This window comes from Anser brachyrhynchus, assembly GCF_964034855.1.
Source record: "Anser brachyrhynchus genome assembly, chromosome: 10".
Taxonomy (NCBI): domain Eukaryota; kingdom Metazoa; phylum Chordata; class Aves; order Anseriformes; family Anatidae; genus Anser; species Anser brachyrhynchus.
The window spans coordinates 1,547,116-1,568,710 of record NC_137705.1 but is presented as its reverse complement, the minus strand read 5'-3'; the positions used below and the strand labels follow the sequence as shown (position 1 = coordinate 1,568,710).

The 21,595-nt window shown below is 41.0% G+C and overlaps 1 protein-coding gene and 1 long non-coding RNA gene across 5 annotated transcripts in view; both read left to right on the top strand.

The window, feature by feature from the left end:
• LOC308200235 overlaps positions 1–145 on the top strand; it is a 30,074-nt gene extending 29,929 nt beyond the window's left edge. The window contains exon 10 of the long non-coding RNA XR_013955365.1: positions 10–145. This is a non-coding gene — a long non-coding RNA (uncharacterized lncRNA). The remainder of the gene's footprint in view (positions 1–9) is intronic.
• A 4,878-nt stretch (positions 146–5,023) lies between these two features.
• LOC308200233 (uncharacterized protein) lies at positions 5,024–20,994 on the top strand. Of its 4 annotated transcripts, XM_080605589.1 has the most exons (9): positions 5,026–5,419; positions 5,502–5,677; positions 5,877–6,051; positions 7,617–7,696; positions 10,037–10,169; positions 10,330–11,012; positions 11,925–12,112; positions 12,883–13,005; positions 19,815–20,994. In XM_080605589.1, the coding sequence occupies exons 3-6, from the start codon at positions 5,978–5,980 to the stop codon at positions 10,346–10,348; spliced, it is 306 nt and encodes a 101-aa protein (XP_080461715.1). In that variant the 5' UTR covers positions 5,026–5,419; positions 5,502–5,677; positions 5,877–5,977; the 3' UTR covers positions 10,349–11,012; positions 11,925–12,112; positions 12,883–13,005; positions 19,815–20,994. The 4 variants fall into 4 exon arrangements, 3 of the variants coding, with proteins under 3 accessions (XP_080461717.1, XP_080461716.1, XP_080461715.1); XM_080605591.1 differs by lacking the exon at positions 10,330–11,012 and having other exon boundaries at positions 5,024–5,419; positions 11,925–11,991; XM_080605590.1 differs by lacking the exon at positions 10,330–11,012 and having other exon boundaries at positions 5,024–5,419.
• Positions 20,995–21,595: the final 601 nt, after the last annotated feature.

The following is a 21,595-nucleotide window of genomic DNA, read 5'->3' as shown; positions in this document are numbered from 1 at the left end:
TCTCAACAGCACTCTAACAGCAAGACCGATCGGATAATGCAGAAAAGAAAGCACAGGAGACAAATGGTTTATGACACTCAGGTTACCTTTACTGTGCGAGGTGGGCGTGAAATTTTTTATGGTGAGACAAAAAAGATGATGGACAATTAACTACAAACTCTTGCAGCAGGTTTATCATATGCTCAGCTCATCCATCTGTGTCTCAGTCTCCAGTGGACTCATGAGTTTCATCAAGAAAACCATTTTCAAACCAGCAGACCAAAACAGATCGTTTTCGGCTCCAAGCTCCATCGAGGCTTTGCAGTAATTTTACCTTGTGTTTACGATTTATGGATGCAACATATACACAGAGCAGACAAGAGTGGTCCAAATATTTTCCCCTTGCAGGGTACGTGTTTTAAAATATTTCTCATTCAGGGAACAGTTCTGCAAATACTTGAATGCATGTGAATACCTTTATTCAGATTGATACCATTCTGTCCTTCGGGGTGAGATGGCTAACATGGTATGTAACTGCCTTTAAATTCCAAAGTCTGTCCTGTGATAACTCTGGCAGAATTGGTTTGGGTAATTAGGAGAGAAAGAATGAGCTCATGGTTAAAGCACCAAATCGGAACACAAAATATTGGTGCTCCCTTTGTGCTCCTGCTGCAGGCTGTCTTTGTGACCTTGAATGAATCACTGGGTCTAGCTGCACCTTAGGCTTTGATCTGTAAAGTCAGGATAGTTGCCTTTATTTTCCTCATTTGTTTGTGCCAAGGCAGTTAATATTGCCCTTCACAACATTATGTCAATGTATATCTTATTGAAGACCTTTAAGAACTAATCTTATATAAATAATATTTTTCCATAACTAATTAGTTTCATTTATTCTTGCCAGATTTGGGTAAATATGATATATATTTTTAGAATGCAAGGTAATTATTTTTATCCTATGAGTCTCGAGTCCCTCTTCTGTTTGATTTCTCCGTCTAGTTGCTTCACAGAACGCAGACTCTTCTTCGCAGAGATCACGTTGGGGAGGGAATCGATAAAGTCAGAGCCCTGGGACTAATCAGGTAAGCTGTCACACAGTCCTGAGATGATGTCTCTTTCTTTTCCCCCTGAAAAGTATGGGAGGGTGCTAAGCCTAGCTCATGTAGGAATAATTCTGGTAAGTTTTATAGAAAATGAGGCAACGCAGAGCTGTCCCCGGGTCTGACCTGGGGCTTGCTGGTACGGGCAGACAAGCACCTGTTGATTTCAGTATCAAAATTATTTACTTCAAGCTCTCCTTTTCTGTGCCATTCTCTCTTTTGCTTATAGGAAGATAAACATTGTTTGAAGGAAACAAAGGGTCCTACTTTTTTCTTAATTTGTCAAATAGATGTCAATTTCTCATTGCCTCAGAGTAATGCTAAGCATTGACAAAATGCTACCCAACCCTATGAGGATTACGGGAGCAAAATGCTCCCTTTCCAATTCATCCCCTTGCTACTCAACACCACTGAAGAAAGTGAAGTGCTGAAGAAAGATATAGGCCTTGTGGTCTTTCCTGACAGTCAATAAATTGGAGTTTTGTCAGGCCAAAGAGATGCCATAAAGAGAGCAGATTAAAAGAGATTAGTTCTGCCAAGTGGCCTGAAGAGAGAATTTAGTGCTCGCCCCTGCCCGCCCGGCACAGCCAGCACCCGCGTGGGCTGCGGAGGGCAGGGAGATCCTTCTGCCTTCACAGGACTCTACATCACAGCTGCAATGGAAACTGCTGCTTTGGAGGGGACAGGAGGAGGGATTGAGAAATGCTTAGTTTTGTTTTTCTTTCTCTGTGTTTGCAAGAAGTGCACCTTTGATTTCTGTATTCCCTTTGCTCTGGTTGACCGTTCTTGCTATCAAAGTTATGTAACTGAATTCAAAAACAAAGTAGTCGCTTAAAATTTTTTTGTAGTTTCAACCCTATGCAGCGGTACTATTGCACAATGGTGCATGTGCAATTATTCACATCGGTGGGACTTCCGAAAAAAGGTGAAATTTGCATAGGTGAGAGTGATGGATTCCTCACAGTGCTCATGGGGTGCTCAGGAGACTGAGGCATGGGACATGAAGGGAGAAGAGGTGGAGAACTGGCCATAGGAGAGCAGCAGAAGTTCTGTTATCAATCGCTAACTGAAATTAGTCTTGAGAAAAAAAAAAAGACTTGGAAAATTCAAATTCCCCTTCAGACAGGTCTGAAAATGTAGCATGTACAGCCATCATCATTGGTTTTGTGTTGGCTGATGAAAACTTCATAAGCCTGGTCTTCATGGCTCAAAGCTCCCCTTGACTTCAATGAGGCATGCAGTCTGAGGACACCATGAGAATATGCGGATAGCCACTGTCAAAAGAAGCCCTGGCTTTCCTGGGAAACAGGAACAAAACAGGGTCACATTTTGAAGTGATGAGGGAGAGGGAGAGCTGTTACAGGGAAGCTGAAGAAGGAGCGAAGGGTATTAGAGGTGCTGCAGTGACCACGCTCTTAACCCTGAAGAGCAGAGTTGTTGGAACCCTTTTGTTCGAACCAGATGGCGAAGAGCCAGTACAAAGCTATTTCACAACTCACGTGCAGACAGAAGGTGTCTGTATTGCCTACAATGTCCCACAGAAAGACGGCAAAACATTGTAAATTGATGGTCAAGTTTTAGGTAGGCCTTATATTAAGCACAAAAAAAGAGACATATGTCTACATTTATAAATAGTAGAGTAAAAGTATCTTTTATAATTTAACCATAATTTTTCATAGGTAAAACTACTTCCAACAAATTTTTCCCAGGTTTCAACAGTAATTTCTACTTTCCACTATAAGTGCAGCTATTTTATAAGTCTGTAAAACTTGCTACTCCAAATATAATGTACTAATGAGTTCTCTTTGTGGTCTGGAAAATGCTACTGCTGTTATGGTGTTTTGATCATACCAAGAGAAAACTCAGTGTAAGAAGGCAATATGCACAATGGTAGATTGGCTTTACCATTTTTATGTTGCCTCCAAATATTTTCTCTGAAACCCTAGATCTTCTTTATGTTATATAAGAAAAGGATATAAGGTGAGGGAATAGAAGTTTAAATGCTTAGAGTTAATAGAGTAGATATAAATGTCAGAATCTAAATAGAAATGTCAGTATCTAACTCATCATTTTAAAAATCCACTGTATATTTCTAAAGTTACTTTGAAATGGTTTAAGATAGAAAATATAAAAGGAAGAATATTATATCCATGAAAATGATTCAATAACATGCCTTTCCATCTGGTTTTACTTGCCCATGGAGGAACTATTCCACAGAGAATTGTTCATCTAAGAGCTTGTTTTTTACATGATAAAAAGGACATTTGCTTACTTCCAGACTTTGAAGGTTACAGCCTCATTTGATTCACTGGAGAAAATTAAATACAAAATAAGTAGGGAGAGAAGAGCTGTAATAGTAAAATATATGACCTATTTGTTTTATGTATATCATGCATGCTTATCAGAGCTTTCAAATGGGCCGCTAAAATTTATCTTAATGTTAAAGTCAACACTATTTCATTCATAAACAGTAATATGTGCAAAACCACTGATACCAAATAAGATATAGAAGGTTAATTCCTCCCTATGAAAGTCTGTCTACAAACATAAATTCTGTAATTTAGATTGAAAAACCACTGATGCAGGGTTATATTTTATTTATACAGCATGCTGCACATGACGACTGCTATCCAAGACTGCTGTTCCTTAGCATCACTGAAGTAAAATTGGAAATGGTGATCTTTCCCATGAGGAAAGGAAAGAGCCACATGCCCGTTAGTGCCAGTACTGAGGAATCAGGCCTGATATCACAGGAACTGTTTGCAGAGGTTTGCTGAAGTTGCCTCGTGCTACTTCAAAGCCTTGCTCTTTGCTTAAAATCCAAAATAAGCAGTCAGCCCATTCTCAAGTGATCAAGTGGATATATTTTAAAGTAATTAATTGCTGGTTAATTGCCATGCAGGTTACTATCCTGTATAATCAAATTCCTGGAAATGTTAGCTCCTGTAGTAAGGTAATGAATTTTTGTAAGAAATTGTGTTAACACTGAATGATCCTTAGGTAGCTGCACAGCTTATGCCTAGTGTACAAATCTCAAAGAGGTGCTCATAAATTTTTTAAAAGCATGAGCTAGCACTGTTTCAGTGGATGAAGTGAATCAAATGAAAATCCTAAAATGAGTTTTTGGGAATCTTCATTAAAATAACTGCTAATGCAAAGTTCTAAGGGATGAGACCTGTACATAATAAAAACAATTAGAAGTCTGAATGACAAATTTCTCTTTTGAAGCAGTATCCACTGAAAAACTGGTCTTGCCCGTCATATATCTGATAGAATTTTAAACCACTTTGCAGTGAAAGGCACTGCCTAGATTTTAGCCACATGTTGCAGTGTGCTCCTTAGTTCTTTGTCAGCTTCTGCGTACCACATGTGGGCTGCAAAAATATCTATCTGCCATAAAACAAGTTGTGGGATTGACTTAGGCTCCAGCAGTAAGATTGCTTTTCTATATCTGAGTGATGAAAAGCAATGTCTGAGCCTGTTTGAGATGTCATCATCAGCAACATCAGAAGCATCCAGTCCAAACAGTAACACCTGATGTGGCTTTCCTTAATTTGCATGGACTAATTGCATCCTGCCTAAGCTTCCAGGTAGCATAGATATTAGTGACTGCTCTCAAAGGACACTCCTTGTATATATTCCTATTTTCCTAAAGCAAGTTATGGCACATTAATCGATATTAAACAGTTTATACGATGCTGTAGGAATTCTGGTGTTGCTTTGATCTGACGCTGAACTGCAGCTATCCCGACGTACTCCTGCTGCAGCAGAGTACTGCCAACCCAGCACAGCACAGCTTGTTGGAGCTGGCAGACACACGTACTGATCACACTGTCTGCATTGCTTCAACCTGCTGGTCATTGGGTTTTCCATTTGGTAACTCCAACACTGCGAATATGTCACTGAAGACTTTGGCTATGTTAGTTATTATGTAAAAACTCAGAAAAGCTTTCTTTGTGATGTGGAAAGCTTCTCCTGAAGCCAGGTGCTGCATCCCAGGGAGATTGTTAACACCTGGGCAGCTTCTGGATCAAGGCCACCACACTTCAAGCCAAAACCCATGCAGGAGCACACAGGTGAATGTGAGCCTCAGCTCTGCTGAAAGTGAGTTACCCCTCTGGTGATGGAGCATTGGCCAGATGGAGGACCTGTGGTCTGCCTGTGGGAGGCCTAGAACAGAGAGAGCACATATATTAAAGCTAATTCTAGTTGCTTTTCAAATCTAAGCTATGCTTTTATATGTACTTGGATATTTTAAAAGCCTAAATTAGCATTCAAAGAACTGCTGACAATTTTGGATCCAGATTTTGGTTTTATTTGTCTTCGTGAAAAACTAAGAATGTGTAAGTAGAAATTGGCACTACAAACAGGACAGATTTTAGCTTGTTTAAACTGAGTTTCTAGAATTGCTTTGCTCTTCTTCAGGCTGTGTGAGTTTCCAAATTGGTGCTTCATTCGGGGGAGTAATGCATCATCTGGGCACTGCACTTTGAAGAACATCACCGGCTCAGCTCTGGGCTATTTCCATGGTGAAATCATGAATCCACTCCGACTGAAGTCCAGCCCTGCATCACTTTCATCAGGCTGGGGTTTTATACCAGGTACCCTCATCTGTGGGAATTTGGATGGGTTCATGGTACTTCATGTGTATTCTGACGGCCTTTCAAGCAATTGCTGACCACACAGCAGCCTCTTTTTGCTGAACTGGTGCAGGGCAGCTTGTAGCACGGGCAGCCAGATGGACATGCTGCAGTTTCCATGCTGATATTCTGATTTTTTCTTTTTCCATTCCGTATTTAGTCTTGGAAGCACGGTAGAGCCTTTACGAGCAAAACTAAACGGCTGAAGCAGAAAGGAAATGTTGGAAGCTTACAACACAGAAAATCAAAAGTTGCTGGTTGATGAGTTTTTTGTACTCTGCGCTGGGTCTTTACATGCCATGTTCTACTGCAAGGGTAAAAGTGATGGAGCAGAGGTCTGTGGGCTTTGCTTTCTGGGGGGCTAACTGGAAAAAAGACGGGTGTCTGCTTGATTGGCTTCAGGGAGGTTGCAGTTTGTAGGTGTTTGCACAGATTTTGAGTTGCTTCCACAAATGTTTGTCCTGTGAACTCCAAACTGGACAGCCTAAACACCTGTGAGCTGTGGAATGTGGGACCCACAGCTGCAGGTTTCTGGCTGTCCTGCTTGCAGGAAACTACCAAACTGGTGTGCCTCAGTTCCCTGGCCGTAAAATAGAGACATCTTTTCTTTATAAGGTGCTTTATTTACAAGAAAGGTGTTAAATATTTAAGTTCATTGTCATTATTATTCATCCAAACTGCCTTTACATATGTATATAAATACATATAAAAATGAATTGTGACTAACAAAGCTTACATCCAGCTCTGAACTCCGTTTTCTAATAATTTCCAATCAGACACTTACATGTAAGATCTTTGCATTTTTTCCCCTTGGTAACAGGGCTCCTTGGAAGTTCCTTTTTAGTCCTTACTTCTGCACCCAGAGCAGTGGAGAGGATACAGAAGGAGCTGTGTGTGCCCACTCCACTCACACTGCTCCAAGTGCTTGGTACCACTGATGTCCCAAACAAATACGATTGTGTTTATAAAAACAAGAAAAAAATAGAAAAGAAAACTTGGGGGGAAGAAAGCAAAGAAAGAAAGAAAAACCATTGCAGACCTCTACAGTGAAAATATTTCTTTTTTTTTTTGTGCATTTTACCTTCAAGAATTTCCCCCTAAATAATAATTAAAAAAATTGACTTGTTTCTGTCTGTTGCATTTAAGAAGTATTTAACAATAAGTAATTCTCTACATTGTAATCATTTAGGAATACTCTTAAATTAACTTTCGCGATTCTCAGTAGTAGTATTGGTTATGTATAACACTGTTTACAAATTCAGGACACAAGGTTCTGAGGTAAGTTTTCATTTTGATGTTCCTTTCACACTCTTAAGCTTTCGGAAGATTACAGAAATTTGGCCAAGCTGCAGCTAAAATGAGCAAAGGGGAGAGCCATTCTGTTTGATGTCTGTGACAAAACAACTGGGAGGAAGAACAGAAATATGAAAAATCAATATTTCAAAATCTCTGTCTTTTACAAAAGATTTAAAAACAACATCCTCCCTGCCTCTTCCTTTGAGTTTTTGCTGAAAGACATTGTTTTAAGAGAGGCTGTTTTCAAAAAGAAGGGGGAAGGACGAGGCTGGAAAAAAAAAAAAACAATGTACAGTCCTTCTGCAGAGTGGGAGCCCTAGCTCCAAAGGCCAGGGAGGATGGCAGTAGAAATAAAAGCATTCTTTACCCCCTGCAAAGGCTACAGACTCCTGTTGACTGAAACATAGTCATATTTTGTTTACATTTATGTATTTTTTCAGTCTCTGGGATTGCGGGCAAGGGTTTCAACCTCTGACTTCACCCATGAGGTGTAGTAGCTAGAGCTCTGCCTCTAATTTGTGTAACATTTAATTAAAAGGAATAGAATGAGGATTTTTTTGCCCTCTTAAGTCACGCTGTGTTGCATTTGCCCTTTTCTTTGCAGTGAGTATCCATCTCACAGAAGAATCGACAAGCAGGAGTGTCATTGTGATACAAACAAAGGGGAAGCCGTGACACGAGAAGGTAACCTTCCTTTACCCGCTTATGAGATGAACCAGACCTGAGATTTTTAAATGAGAGGGTTAAATGACTTGCACCAGAAAATAAAAACAGAAGAATGTATCAAAAGAATGAACTGTAATCACTGTGATTTAGCTGAGCAGTGAGACCTTCTGTAAAAGAGAAATGTGGCTTTGAACATGGAGGAAAAAACAGGAATTAGTCTCAGGGACGTTTTAATCCTCTCGTGGACATGTTTTCTCCCTAGCCTCCTGCAAAACTAGGTTAATACACCTGCTTATTGTCAGAATGTAATTACTTCAAATGGAACTGAAGATTAAAAGTGCACACTGAATGCTGCGTACTGTTATATTACGATTCGCTCCTCCGTTTAGTGGGGAGCGGGGCTGTTTGTGCCTTAGCTGCTGGCCCGCTGCAGCCGCTGGGAAGTCCCTTCGCCTGCTGCACCTTGCCAAGTGCCTCTGTCCTAAAGGAAGGAGCGAGCGGAGCTGGTCCCCGTTCAAATGCAGTTGGAACTTCAGGGTGGAAAGTTCTTTAGATGTTCCAAACATTTCTAAGAGAAAGAAAACAGTCTAGACTGACCTGTGATGTTTTAAAGCTACAATTTGTCCTGTAAGTGCTTATCCATATTCCAATTTTCAGTATAAAGTAAATATTGACTGCGACATGAAAGGGCAAGTGGTCACCTTCCCTGTCACCTCCATACAACTACCGGGCTGTGAACAATTCCTCTGGCAACACTTGGTGGAAAGATTTTGGAGGTATGGATGCCTGGAGAGGGAACGTAATTTTTTCAGTATTTCCTCTGAGCTACTCCATGCCACCAAGGACAAAGCCAGCTCCTGACATTGTCACTGCTGCCAAAGTAATTAACTCTTTCATTAGATCCTAAATTACTGGAAGAGCAGACCCTTACCCTGACCTGCTGGCACCCACACTGCTTCATCAGGGCGTTGAGCATTGGCAGGGGCGGAAGCAGGCACTCGGAGAAACCTCTGCATGAGCACCACGGCCAACATGCTCCCTCGTTTAGCTGAGCGTTGGTTAATTAAGTCTGTTCCTTGCACATGTTGCTGTAGTGTGATCTGGCAGAGGTCGGCCTCCTTCCGCAGAGCTGGCGTTCTGGTGAAGAACTTGGTGTTTTGCTGCAGCATCTCTCTGGGTCAGGCGGTGCTGCAGAGCTCTGTCTGCAGCTGCAGGCTTTGGCTTTTACCACAGAGATTCATCTGGGAACAGATGACCGACTTGAGGGCAATTTAGTACTTGCACTGAAGAGGTCTTGCGTGCTGTGAAAGCTTCCTGTGTAATGCTCTCCTACCTTACCATACAAACCCCACCGTGCTGCCTTATTCCAAATTGCGGAGATCTCAGTACAGCCCATCACAACCCTGGCTTCGTAAGCTGCTCTTGGCACCGCATCCCTTGTCCAAGGCAGGTGCTCGAAGACACCAGCCCTGCCTGCCCCCTCAGCTGTCACACGGCCGCAGTACTTTATGTTGTCAGTCACAACCTGAGTGCCGGGCTATTTACAGTGCACCAGACAAAATCAATATACAGGGAATGAGTCACATTTAGATGTAGTTTGGTTTTGCTGTGTAGAACGCACTGATTCTCTTTCACCAAATGAAGTTCAGCTTTGTGACAAACGTCTGACACATTTTAATTAAAATGGAAGGCTGGCCTGAAAAGTTCCTCAATTTTAATACGCAACAATAACAAGACTAAGGTGAAAAAGCATGGGTAACTTGGGAGGAGAAAGGAGAATTAAGTGCTGTCTGTGCTATTGAAAATTTGCCTCCACATTAATTCTTGGAGACAAATTCAATTTTACCAGCTTCAGAATCATGGCAGGTTACTCTGGAAAATGTCCAACCTTAGAAATTCTTTCAAGGTACAGATACGTTGGAAGCGCTCGCACAATTATGGTCACGTTGTCACCTCTGCACTTGAGCATGGGGCTGTGTTCACATCATCATTCGTCATGCTGTAAAGACACCATTGTCTCCATGCTAACTGAAGATGATTTTTAGTTTTTTTTTTTTTTTCCTTTCTCCAGCTATGTCTATTATAAAATAGTTGTGAATAAAAACAAAGCAATTTCTATGCGTTAAGTCTTATTTTTCTCTTTAGGAATGGAAATGTGTCTTTAACTCTAGTAGTGATGTTGTTAGATATGCATTTTATGGGGCTCCCATACTGCAAACCCTTTCTATAAATATCCTGAAGATATTTTACATGTTGTATTCTGTGTTCTATTCCATTTTTCCGCATTTGGTGGAAAAGGGGAGATTTAGGGGAGATTTCTTTTAATTATCACCTTTTATGACCACTCCATTTCCCCAGAAAACTTCCTGCCTCCTCTCCTGGCTGTGTTTGAAGAAGGAACCCCAACGTGGCAAAATGAAGCAAATTTCTCCCACTGGAAGTGTAGAAGTCTCACCCCTGTGCTGTTTGGAGCTGGGACCAGCTGTACAACGTAAGCAGCAGCGAGTACTTACTCCCTGTGCCCCCATCTCCTCTTCCATCTTTATGGGTTGAAAGGTCCACAGAGACATGCACACGGAATACGTACATAGGATAGTGCATAAACTTTTGTGGGCTAGAACTGCATATTTTTGTTTTTATTTTTCTTACAGCTGCTGTGTGGAGAGCTAGTCCTGGTGGAAGCCAGCTTCATAATGGGTGTTGTATGAATAATAAAAGACTGTTGTAAATGCACTGGATGAAATATAAATGTGCTGTATTTTTACAGTTTCTTGATCAAAAGAGCTTATCCATAACCTATTGCAGAAAGGGTTTCATTGATTTAGTGGCTAATACATAGGATTTATATAAATGTTGATACATTTAGTTTGGTCTGAAGCCAAAGGTTTATCCAAAATGCATTTCAAAACAGAACAAGCCCTCAGCTGTAGGCAGAAAACATGTGATTTCCTAAAGTGAGAGATTTAGCAATAAAATCACTTAAATACAAAATAAGTCACCCTTCCATACTAGAATAATAATAATATAGGACTTCTTTTAATAAAAATGGGCACAGAAACCAGCATGACTGGTTAAAAAAAAAAAAAGTTTTAAAATGAATTTTTTTAGGAAGGGCTTTACAAGTAGGTATTTTTACATGCAAATACAAAAACCAAATGACATTTAAGAAGTTTAATTTCCTCCAATTCCTCACAGGTTCCATGTTTTTTGAAGGAAAGGGTAACACTGTCATAAATCATGAATCATGTTGCTTTACCTACGTTGTGCACTGCATCTACATTCACCAGCTGCCCACTGAAGACTAGCCAAATAGCAAGGACTGGTATAAACCATGGTATGACAAAGGCAGTGAAATACGAAATGCCTACCCAAATTACATCTATTTATACTCTGTAATCTTTGAGCCATGATCCAGAAGACTGGTGATAATCCAGGAATAAATGTGTACCTTTTACACAACATTAACTTACTTTTTTCTAGCTTGTCAAACAGCTTTGGGATTTATTATGTGTTTATTGTATGCCTCACCAGTTTGTTTCCAACTAGGGGACTGCATATTTATTTTTACCTTCCACCTTTGAGCATTGCATTTGGCTTAGTGAAGCATATTTGATAATGGATTTTAGCACTACAAGACTGTAAATTTTGTGCATTATTTGGAACAGAGGGACATGGGGGACCCAGCGGTGCAAGTGCAAGGTAACAGAAAACTGCCACTCAAAGAAAGAGGAAGTTTTCCACTCCAGCAAAGATTAATATATTTTCACAGCATACTATTCATCAGGGCTGTAAAAGTGAAGTTCCAGCTGTTCAGAAGGCTGCTTGTTTACCAAACAGACTTGTACATTTCAAAACTTTAGACAATATTTAGCTACCTACTTGTAGGCAACTGATTTCTCATGTGTCTTCTCGGTAGTTTACTGAGTTAGAGTAGCCAAGAGTATCACGAAAGTTAAGCTAGATAATATTATTCAGTGTTTATAGAATAGTTTTGATGTTCTTTAATGTACCAGGTGCTTGGATTGTTTCCATATTGCTTGCTATTTTCCTAGTTAATACCGTTCATTGATCGTGGTACGCCTGGAATGGAATGGAGCCTAGGAGTGAAACAGAGCCAGCTTCCATCTCAACCCTGTAGTGCTGTTAATGGCTCTTTAAGTAAAAGCTGAACAGTTTTTATTTTAAAGGACTCTGGAACGTACACAGCTAGATTCTCTCTCAGTGAACTGCTACTTCTCTTCTGCAGCTGAATGTGTGCCCAGCGTCATCCCTGCAATTAGAGCCACAGGACGAATATGTACCTGTTGTGCACTGTAAGTGCAAGACCCATGCAGTTTTGGATGGATCAAACTATACCAAGTGAAGTGACTGTCCCGAAGGTCACACTGTGAACTAATGACATCCATTCTCCTTGTTGTTCAGCCTTGTGTTTTGGTAAATGTCGTGGTGGGCTGGGAAAAAGTAAATAGAAAAGGCACTTCACTTTTTAGTGATTCGTTACAGTTTAATTGGGTACGTCCAGTTGAATATCCAGTCAAACGAATTCATACTTTTTGTGGCTACTTTTGTGTCTGGAAGAAAGTTTTGCCATGTCTAAGTTTTTCTGAACCAGACATTTCCAAAGAAAATGGAAATACAACTGGCTCTGGCACCCTTTTTCTGCAGTGTTGCTCAACTGGATTTCTTCTGGAAAATCTGGGCACCGGGTCACAGAGATCCAGTAGTAGGACATGCCTGAAGAGATATAATTGTTGTCTAAACTGTTAAGTTCTGATGAGGTTTGATTCCATTTAATTTCTCAGCTCAACACGTAGCAACAACAAATTTCTTTGGCAACGAAGTCTATGTATTGAAATGGTATCCTCTACCAAGTGCAACGAGGGGGTGGGAATGACTAGGAATTGATATTATTTCTTTAAAGAGTTTATGCTGTCCTCATGAAAATCCCACACAGAAATTGTCACCCTGTTCTTCTCCATGGTTGGAATTAGTTACCCTCTGCGTGGTCAGGAGAAGGACCTGTACCGCATTCCTCACGTGGGAAAAGGCAGGTGGGATGTGGGTTGCCAACGTGAGCACGTTGGGTAACCAGCTGAAGGAACTGGAGATCTGCAGGGTTTTTTGTTTGTTTGTTTGCTTTTTGTTTGTTTACTTCTTCTTAAATTTATCCTTTTGTTCTAATTTGCTCTGTCCTTTCAAACCAGAGTTGAATGCTGGCCTACAACAGAATTTACTGGCGTAATCATTTATATCAGAGAACCAAATGAAGCATTTTCCTTGCATAAGTTACTGTGAAGGCAGACATATGGCATGTATTTAAGAGCTGGGTAAGTTCCTGAAGTAAGTGTTAAATAGAAAATCAGTGCAATAAGTGTATCGCTCTTCTTTTTAATGCTAATATAGATACAGCTACAGATTTTGGCTCCTTTATGGGTTGTCATGAAGTGCAGTGATTGAATTATACTGTTTCCCATCACTTTCTCTTTAATTAATTCTGGATCAAATTCTGCCACGTTTGTTAGTTGTAGCTGCTTTCTCTAAGGGAAAGAGGTTGGAAATATTGCCAAAGCAATTTTGGATTAAATGAAAAGTTTATCAATAAACTGTCTCAATGATGAGATCCCAAAGTGCTTTGAAGAGAAGTAGTGTCCATGCTTACCACTCCTGAAATGATGGGACCACTGCAGTGGGCAATTTCTCGTGCACAGCATGCAGGAGGGGGAAATGCTGCTCTGCAGGGCAAGCTGCCTGGCTGGGTTGAGGCGGAGGCATCAGGGTTGTCCAAGGCTGCAGAAGGTGTTTTGTCGCCTTCCGGCACGGGTGGTTGGAAGGTGCCAGCCTCCCTTGGAGTCAACGGACTTTTAATGTTCTTGGCTATTTCAGACTATATTTAGCAAGCAGGATCAGACACCATGTGGAGCAACTTTAAAATCAATAGAAAACGAGTAACTGATGCAAAGTCATTTTTATAGACTCTGTTCTGTTTTTTATAGATTTTGTGTAAAACAATTGGATTAACCTTGTTGCCCTGTGATTGTTCCATTTTGCTGCAAATAAAACCAAAGTAAAATCTTACTATACTTTTAGGAAAAGGAATTTTACATGCAGATGCAAATATATGTTAGTATTATAGACCTTGCTGAGTTTTTTTGTTGGTTAGTATGCTTATTTTTTAATTTGTTGGTTATTAGGACTTTGTGAAGCCTGTCTTGATGTCCTCACATGTTCTGTGGGATTGTGATGCACAAAATGGCTCGATATATGTTATGATTAATGTTCTGGGGGAACCTGGTCATAGTTATGGAATTACTGTGTGTTTGATGGTCCTGACACAGCAGATAATTTTCCCCTATTTCCCATGGCCCAGCAGACACAAGATTTAGATGTGCTGACACACTGCAAGAAGAGTTCTGCTTAGGAGGATTCCCAGCCCTGGCCAGCTAAGCAGAGATGTTGTGATGGTGTGGATAAGCTTAAATAACTGCTCTGGCCATGGCAAGCTTATCTAAATTAAAACCTGGCTTGCAAACCCTTTGGAGTCTTTCCCATCACTACCACAAAAGCCCATATTTAAAAAAAGAAAATGAAACGTTTCAGTTTTCAATTTCAAATGAGTACAGTCATTCTGGTTCTAAAAAATTAGATGGTAGATTATTAGAAATTGCTTTCATGTCCAAAAATGACTTACAGCAAAATTCCGCATTTTATTCAAAGTAAACAAAAACCTTCAACCCCTTCCTGGTAGAAAATGGTGGGAATACCAACAGAGATGGTAAGTCTCAGTTTCCCATTTTCTCTGGACACGCTCACCATTTTATGTTTCTGCTGCAAAACTGTAGCAGCCGCAGAGCAGAGCGCTGAATGCTCAGGCTCAGGCTTTTTTGGTTGATGACCACACTCTACCATTATGCACAATGCCACTCGATTTAGCAATTTGTAAAACTTGATCCGATGCCTATGGCAGCCGATGCGAGCTCGGAAGGACGTCAACATGCCCTGCAGCCCCAGCCAGATAATTTGTACGGAGGCTGCATGCCACGGGCAAAGCGTCCCTGCAAGGTGTCGGGGCGGCCACGCCGGGTGCCAGGCAGCACGTGAAGGGATGTTACAGGAGCCTGTTTTCAGCGTGAACCAAAATTATGTTCTCGTCAGACTTGTCTGAGGTGTGATTTGGAAATCAAGCACCCAACAAGTTTGCTGTATCTCTGCCAAGAGGCTCCAGGCTTAATTTAGTCAACATTCTGAATTAATTTTCTTTTTAAATGGATGCTTTCTTAAAATATAGGGGGGAGATTTTTTTGCTGATAAGATTGTTCTGTGAACCGTTCCTAATGAGCTGCTGTGTCATTCCCTCTTGCTTTCCATTCGTCTTGCTTAGACTGCTTCAGTTTTAATATTCCAGTCCTTTACTGCCTGTTAATAATATTTATTTATACTGGGACCTTCTTAAAATATTTTTAAAAGCTGTTAGAAAGCAAAACGTTTTATTTATTTGTTTACATTCTCTTTTGTTCAGGTGAGTGGATCTACAAATTATTTTAACCTCTTTTATCTGTTTCCGTAAGGTTTATGAGTGCAAATTTCATTTTCCACACGTGTTCTTTTCTGGTTCCCCAGAGCCCATTCTTTCACCCCTCTAGGCTCACACACGCGGTTTGCGGGGCTCAGGGAGGCCTGGCAGCCCCAGGGCCACCCATGGCTCTAGCTCTAAGGCAGGGCTTCCAGCCTGCAACCTGCAGAGCAGCGTTTGGCTCTGAGCAAAGCAACCTGGTCTTTGAGCACACAGCTGCAGTTCACATGAGCTTCTCCCAGTGTAGCAATGATCCCACGTAATAATTTTCCTAATCAGTTTTATTTTATTAATCGTATATACGTTTTTATTTCTGTTTTAAATCTGGCCACAGTAAAGATAAAGCCGTGCTTGTGTTAAAAACTTGTTTGATTATCCTGATGGAGCTGGAGCACTGTAATCTCCACACTGTATGCAATGTATGCCGGCACTGAAGTACCTTTCTGGATAACTGCTGCCGCTCAGGAAACAGAACAGCTATCGCGTTACCATTGACGGAGATGTTTTGCATAAATAGCTATCTGTAGCATTATAAATGCATTAGACATTTTTTGTTTGCTTAGTTTTGTATGGGTCTATGAGCACAATTTGCTCAGGCCCTGCAGAGTTTGCCGTGTGGGCAGCAGCTGGAAGAGAAGGCAGGGACGTGTCTGGAGCAGGGCACAGGTCCTCTTACCACAGGAAAGCATTTGTGTGGGCACAGGAAATATTTATAACTTCTTGGTAACCATTTTATAAGGTGCCTTTAAAACCAGAGGGGAGAGCACCAAGGGGAAAAAAAAACAACACACACAACCACTCTCAAGAGAAAATCAAGACATTTAAAAGTGCTTCAGGCCAAAACAAGGCTTTTATTTTCTGAGCGCCTTATTCAAGGTGATTCCCAGGGACCTGAACATCTTAAAACATGGCTGTGATTAGGATTTTTGTTTGGCCAAGGATCTTTTGCTAATGTTTTGTGGGATTCCCATAGCTAGTTTATGTCTTAAGTGATCTATTGCAATTCATCCCCATTCTGTTGTGCATCTTTTTACACAACCTGTGAGAAAAGATCGGATTCTTGCTCACTGCTGGGCTTCCAGCACGGGGTACCACAGTACCTCCCATCTGTCTTTCAAAGTTCTGTTAAAAATGACTGCTTCCTTGTTCTGGTGTGTGCTGGGGGGCTGAGGGCCCAGTGCCAGTGGGATGCCCTCGGGTGATGCCCCCACAGCCGGTTTTGTCTCACTGGCACTCCTCGCTCGCTGCCTCTATAAATCTCAGCTAGAGGTTTTCAGCTTCCCAGTGTCTTCTAAGGAATTGAGTAAATTAGAAAAACTATTCAAGCAAGAGCTTTCCTCTCCCCGAGATCAGGTAATGCTATACTCCATATTTATCTGAGGAAGGAAGAACTTTCACAACCCAGTGATTCCACTTTTTATTCTTTTTAAACTATAAAGTATCATAATATTGTTTAATAGTGTCATACTTATATTTCATGGTCTGATCCACTTTTCTTTTCCATTCCCATTGTATTTTATGTGGTTTGAAGTCTCAGAGCCTGGAGTCTGTGCTCATGAGGCAGCCTTCTCCCTGCACCACGTGAATAAAGCAGCGTTCAGGCATTCATTAGGAGTTTCTCTTTTATTTTACTGAAACAGTGCACACTTTGTGCTGTAATGAATTGTAACGTCCTGCACATAATGTATATATTCTTTACATTTTCCATTATCTACTTCGCAGTATAGCGCATTTGTCACTGGTTTTCTTTCCTTTTGGCTTAATGAGAATCTCTTTTTTTTCAGTACGCTGTTTCTGTCCTTTGTGTCTAATCTATGCCCTCTATTTCTCTCCCCCATTGGAGATAAAGCTGCGTTTTGCTGCTGTTGCAGTTCCAGGCAGGTTGGATCAAGGCAGGGCCCCGACTCTTGGCCTTTCCCTGCATCCCGGGAGGGCCTGGGGGAGGCCGGCCTGTGAGCCGGGACAGGGCGGCCTAATCTGGTGCTCTCCCATGCTCTGCTGAGGCTCTTTCAGACCCCGATTCTGTTGATTTTATCTTTTGTAAACGGAGAAGGGGGCAGGAGGGGGAAGCTAAGCTGGTGACTGTGGGAGATTTCAGAAAGGGTACCCAAGAAGGAGGATTTCAAAGTGTGATGTGCCCCCGTGTTAGCCGTAGGTGTGTACATGGTATGGTCAGTGCTCTGAGAAGGGAATTTCCTGGGGATGTGAATGGGAAGTGGTGTCCCACGGAACGCTGCGAGTTCCTGTATGTGCTGCTTTGGTTCTGGCACAGTAACAGGGCTCGTAGCTCTGCCTCCATAACTGGCCTCGCTGAGGCCAGAGGCTGAGGCACACGACACGTCCCCGAGGGATGTCCCGCTAGAGCAGGGCGTTGTGAAGTGGAGGCTGCACGGAGATGTTAGCCCGGAGGACGTGCTGCTTTACCAAATAGGGCCGCTTATTCGAGAGGAATAATCCAAATGCCATCCTTGTACGTGGCAAACATCAGCAGGGATGAGAGGAAAGCTGCATTTCTGTGGTGGTTGTTTCCCAGAAAGCCTTATCACATAGGCTTCTTCTTATATGGCTGCAAAGAACCCATTCTGTTCTTGTTTTCAGCTCCATCTGACTGGCTGTTACTTCCCTGGGGCCTCATCGGCCCTTTCCTGGTGCTCCTTACAGAGCTGGGGAGGGAAGAACTCTCTACAGAGGAGCACAGGAATATTTGGTGTGCTGCTCTGGTTCAGCACCTCTAATGAATAAGGAAAACTGAACCTTGTCTGGGGCTTGCAGTGATATTTCACTGTAGAGAGGTATGTTTGGTCGGTGGTGCATTCAGATGTACTTCATTGTACTGCAAATAAGAGGAACATTGGAATAGGAAGGAACTGCACAGTAACGTCTGCGGTCTTTTCCACTGTTGGAGGGCTGAGATGCAGAGAGGAAAAGAACGATCCAGGAGATTTTCATGACCTACCTCTGTGCTGCAGTTGCACAGAAACACTGAAATGTTATCTGGGCATGTACAAGGGAACCACACATAAGCTCTGAAGGCAGCGCAGGGGCCTGGCTTGTAACTTTATCCTTCCTGGTGCCACAGAACACTTCTCGAATGTTTCTATTTTGAAACTTGTTTGGATTCTGATCTCTCCAGCCTGACTGGTATCTTTAAATCCAAAGAAATCCACCTTTAGCAAGTGGTCAGTAATCTGTTGTTTATCCCCTGTGCAGTGTGCTCCCTGTACTATTTATTCTGCCTCTGCTGCCATGACACTTGGTCTATGTCTTTCTCCTTTTTTCCCTTAAGCCTCGTCTCCTCTCTTCTACTTTTATAAATGACTGAAACGATAGTTTTCATTTCCAGTAGCACACTTTGGCAGGGTGGGCTGGAGGAGTTTTTGAGTATAATAATATTTTTCTGTAGAGATTCATTTGCCTATGTTTTAATTAATGCTCAAGCCAGGTAAGTTGTTTCTTTCTAGAAAACAGCATTTGCTCCATCAGTGCTGATCTGTGCACAACTGTTGCTATGCAGCAACCTCAACTTCGTTTTTTTTCAGACTTTGTTTTGAGCAAACTCCAAAAAATCCAGATTTCTGTTGCCTGTTTTTCTTTGCTGGGGAAATGTTGTAATGCTACCATCTATGCTATTGTAAGAAAAAAAAATATGCTTCCCACCCACTGCAAAGAATCCAGCAAATAAAGTGGGAGGGGGGACACAACTTTGAAAAGAAAAGGCAAAAAATGTTGTATTCTGCACAATAATTTTCTTGTTTGTTTTAACTGTGTCTCTTGAGGTTCTGATTTCTTTGACTTCATGTTCAGCATTCAAGCTAGTGGAAGATATGATTCCTTCATTTAGTTTGTCAAATAGGTAAATATCCTTTCCATTTATTTTGAAGGAAAATGAGGATGCATAGCAAATGTAACAGTCCTCAGAGAATAAAATGGTTAACTGAAAAATGCATGCATGGTTTTCTTGCATTCATAATATTGCTATTAGTATTGGTTTTGAATTTTGGAATGCCATTTTTTTATTTAATAGTAAGTTTTTGTTTGTTTGTTTGAACAGGCAGAGTTGGGTAATGCAAAGGCTGTCTATTTTCACGCAAAAAAAAATGCAAATGGAGAACAGGCAGAAAGTTCGTGCTTAGTATATAAAAGGAGTTTTAACATGTTATGGTACACTGCAGTTTCTTCTAGTGAGTAATTGCGTTTTGTTAAAACCAAGCTGTTTTCCTTCCTTTCCTCTCCATTAGGTAGAGGAATACTGTCTTTAATTTTGATCTGTCCTTTTATAACCCACCAGATCATACTTTTGAATTGGGCTTTTAGTGAAATAAAAACAGATTAAGTTAGCAGATTAACAGGAGCTAGGGATGTTGTGCATCAAATTATGCTATCACAAATTGTTATAAAAATTCCTGAGAATGTGAATTTAGGTTACCTAGTTGGAGAGAGAGTTTTTGAGTTTCTCAGTTAAAATATGTTGATGAAAGGGGTTAAAAAGAGGGAGGCAGAAAGAAAGGAGAAATTCAGAAGAATACTGGGAATGCAATTTCTGTTACTGTCTATTTCAGTGTGCAGAAGTTCAGTGTCCCTCTGAAGGAAAGAGCGGAGGCAGCTGTGGCAGAACAAGTGCAGAAATCCCTCCTCTTTCTCATGTCCTCTCTCTCCTCCCTGGAACGTGCTCCCAAGCAGTGCCACAGCAGGTCCTGCAGCATGGAGGGAATTATCGCAGGTCAAGCTGGGACACGTTTTCTTTAGTGTCCCCCTAAGAAGGACAAGGTCCCTTGCCTGAAGAGTGCACAACCTGACTAATCCTGAGGTGATCAGATGGGAGCTGAGAATCGGGTTTTGACAGCTGGGTGCACAGAACAGGGTCAGGAAGTGCCAAAAGATCGCTTTGGTCTTGGCCATGAGCCTTCTTCCCAAAAACTGAAAGCAAAACACTTGATTTACTAAAGCATTCAACAGAGCAAGCGTGATTAGCTTCACCTGAATATTGCTGTTGTTGAAGCTTTGTTCCACCTGTAGAAGGGCACTGTATTTGAGGAAAATTTCCTGCTGAGGTTATAATGAAAGCAAGCAGTGTTGGACTGCCTGTGGTATAGTGGAAGCTCAAGTGAATGGCCTGAAGATTAATCCAATTGCCATTTATGATAGAAACATCATCTGAAGCTAGTAAGTATATTCACGCTCAGCTTCTGCATGTAGTAAACCCAACCTGATCTAAGTTTCCCTGCTAACTTTTGACTCACCTTTACAGAAGTATTACCTGTTTACAGTTGCCCTGTTTTTGCACTTGGTGTCTGAAATTCGAAGTCCATACCTGGCTTGAGTGCAGAACAATGTGAAGGGTGATTAAAATTTCAGTGGGGTTATACAGATTGTCTTGTTTCAAACATGTGGCATCTACATTTTCTGGCAACCTAAGTCAAAACTGTGTTTTACTGATGCCTTATCAATAAACATCTTAAGCATCCAGGTGTTGACATGAAGTTTGTTTTGTTGAAACTGAAAAGTCGGAATTAGAAATTACAACTCATTGTCCCCATTTTGTTAAATAACAAAGGTGATCTTCTCGGTATGATTCTTAGTGTCACATTTTTGGTCTCAGCCAGACCTCCGTAGGTTTCAGAGCCTTTGATGTCATTACATATTGTACGTTTCACAGAGCCTTTGTCTTGGAGGAAAATTTCTGGCTGACATATACACACACTCTCATGCATATATGTGCTGTCAAAATATTACGTGCCATCCTAAATTATTTGGTAGCAATGGGAAAAACACCTGCTTGCTGAGTACCTTCCTTTCAATTATCTGCAAGATTTTTTGAGGGAGATACATTATTTAAAATAGTAATGACAACTGTAAAAAAGAGGTAATTTTTTATTCTTCTTGTTCCACTACTTGACGTTAGGGTACATTGCTCTGTATCCTATTCAATCACATGCAAATGGCTTTCACAAGGTGAAGCAAACACATACTATTCTTCAAGAATTATACCCATGTATATGATATGTAAAACCTTTTAGGCATTACTGCGCAACAAATGCTGCCTTTTAATTATGAATACATATAAAATATGCAAAAAGATAAAGTTGACATGAGCAATGAGAAAGCAGGAACATGAAATGTCTGTCTTGAAACCACTATGCTTTTATGTGCAGTGCTAATTTCTGAAAATGAATTAGCATGATAATGTTCCAAGGGGCATTTTAAATATCTTGAAATCTTTGGGACTTCAGATTGTTAGTCAGCCCTATTCTTGAAGTTCACATTTTTGTATGGCTACTAAATAGCATATAATATTTCACATTTTCATATGTCTAGGTACATAACTTCTTTAGATACATAGCTTTATC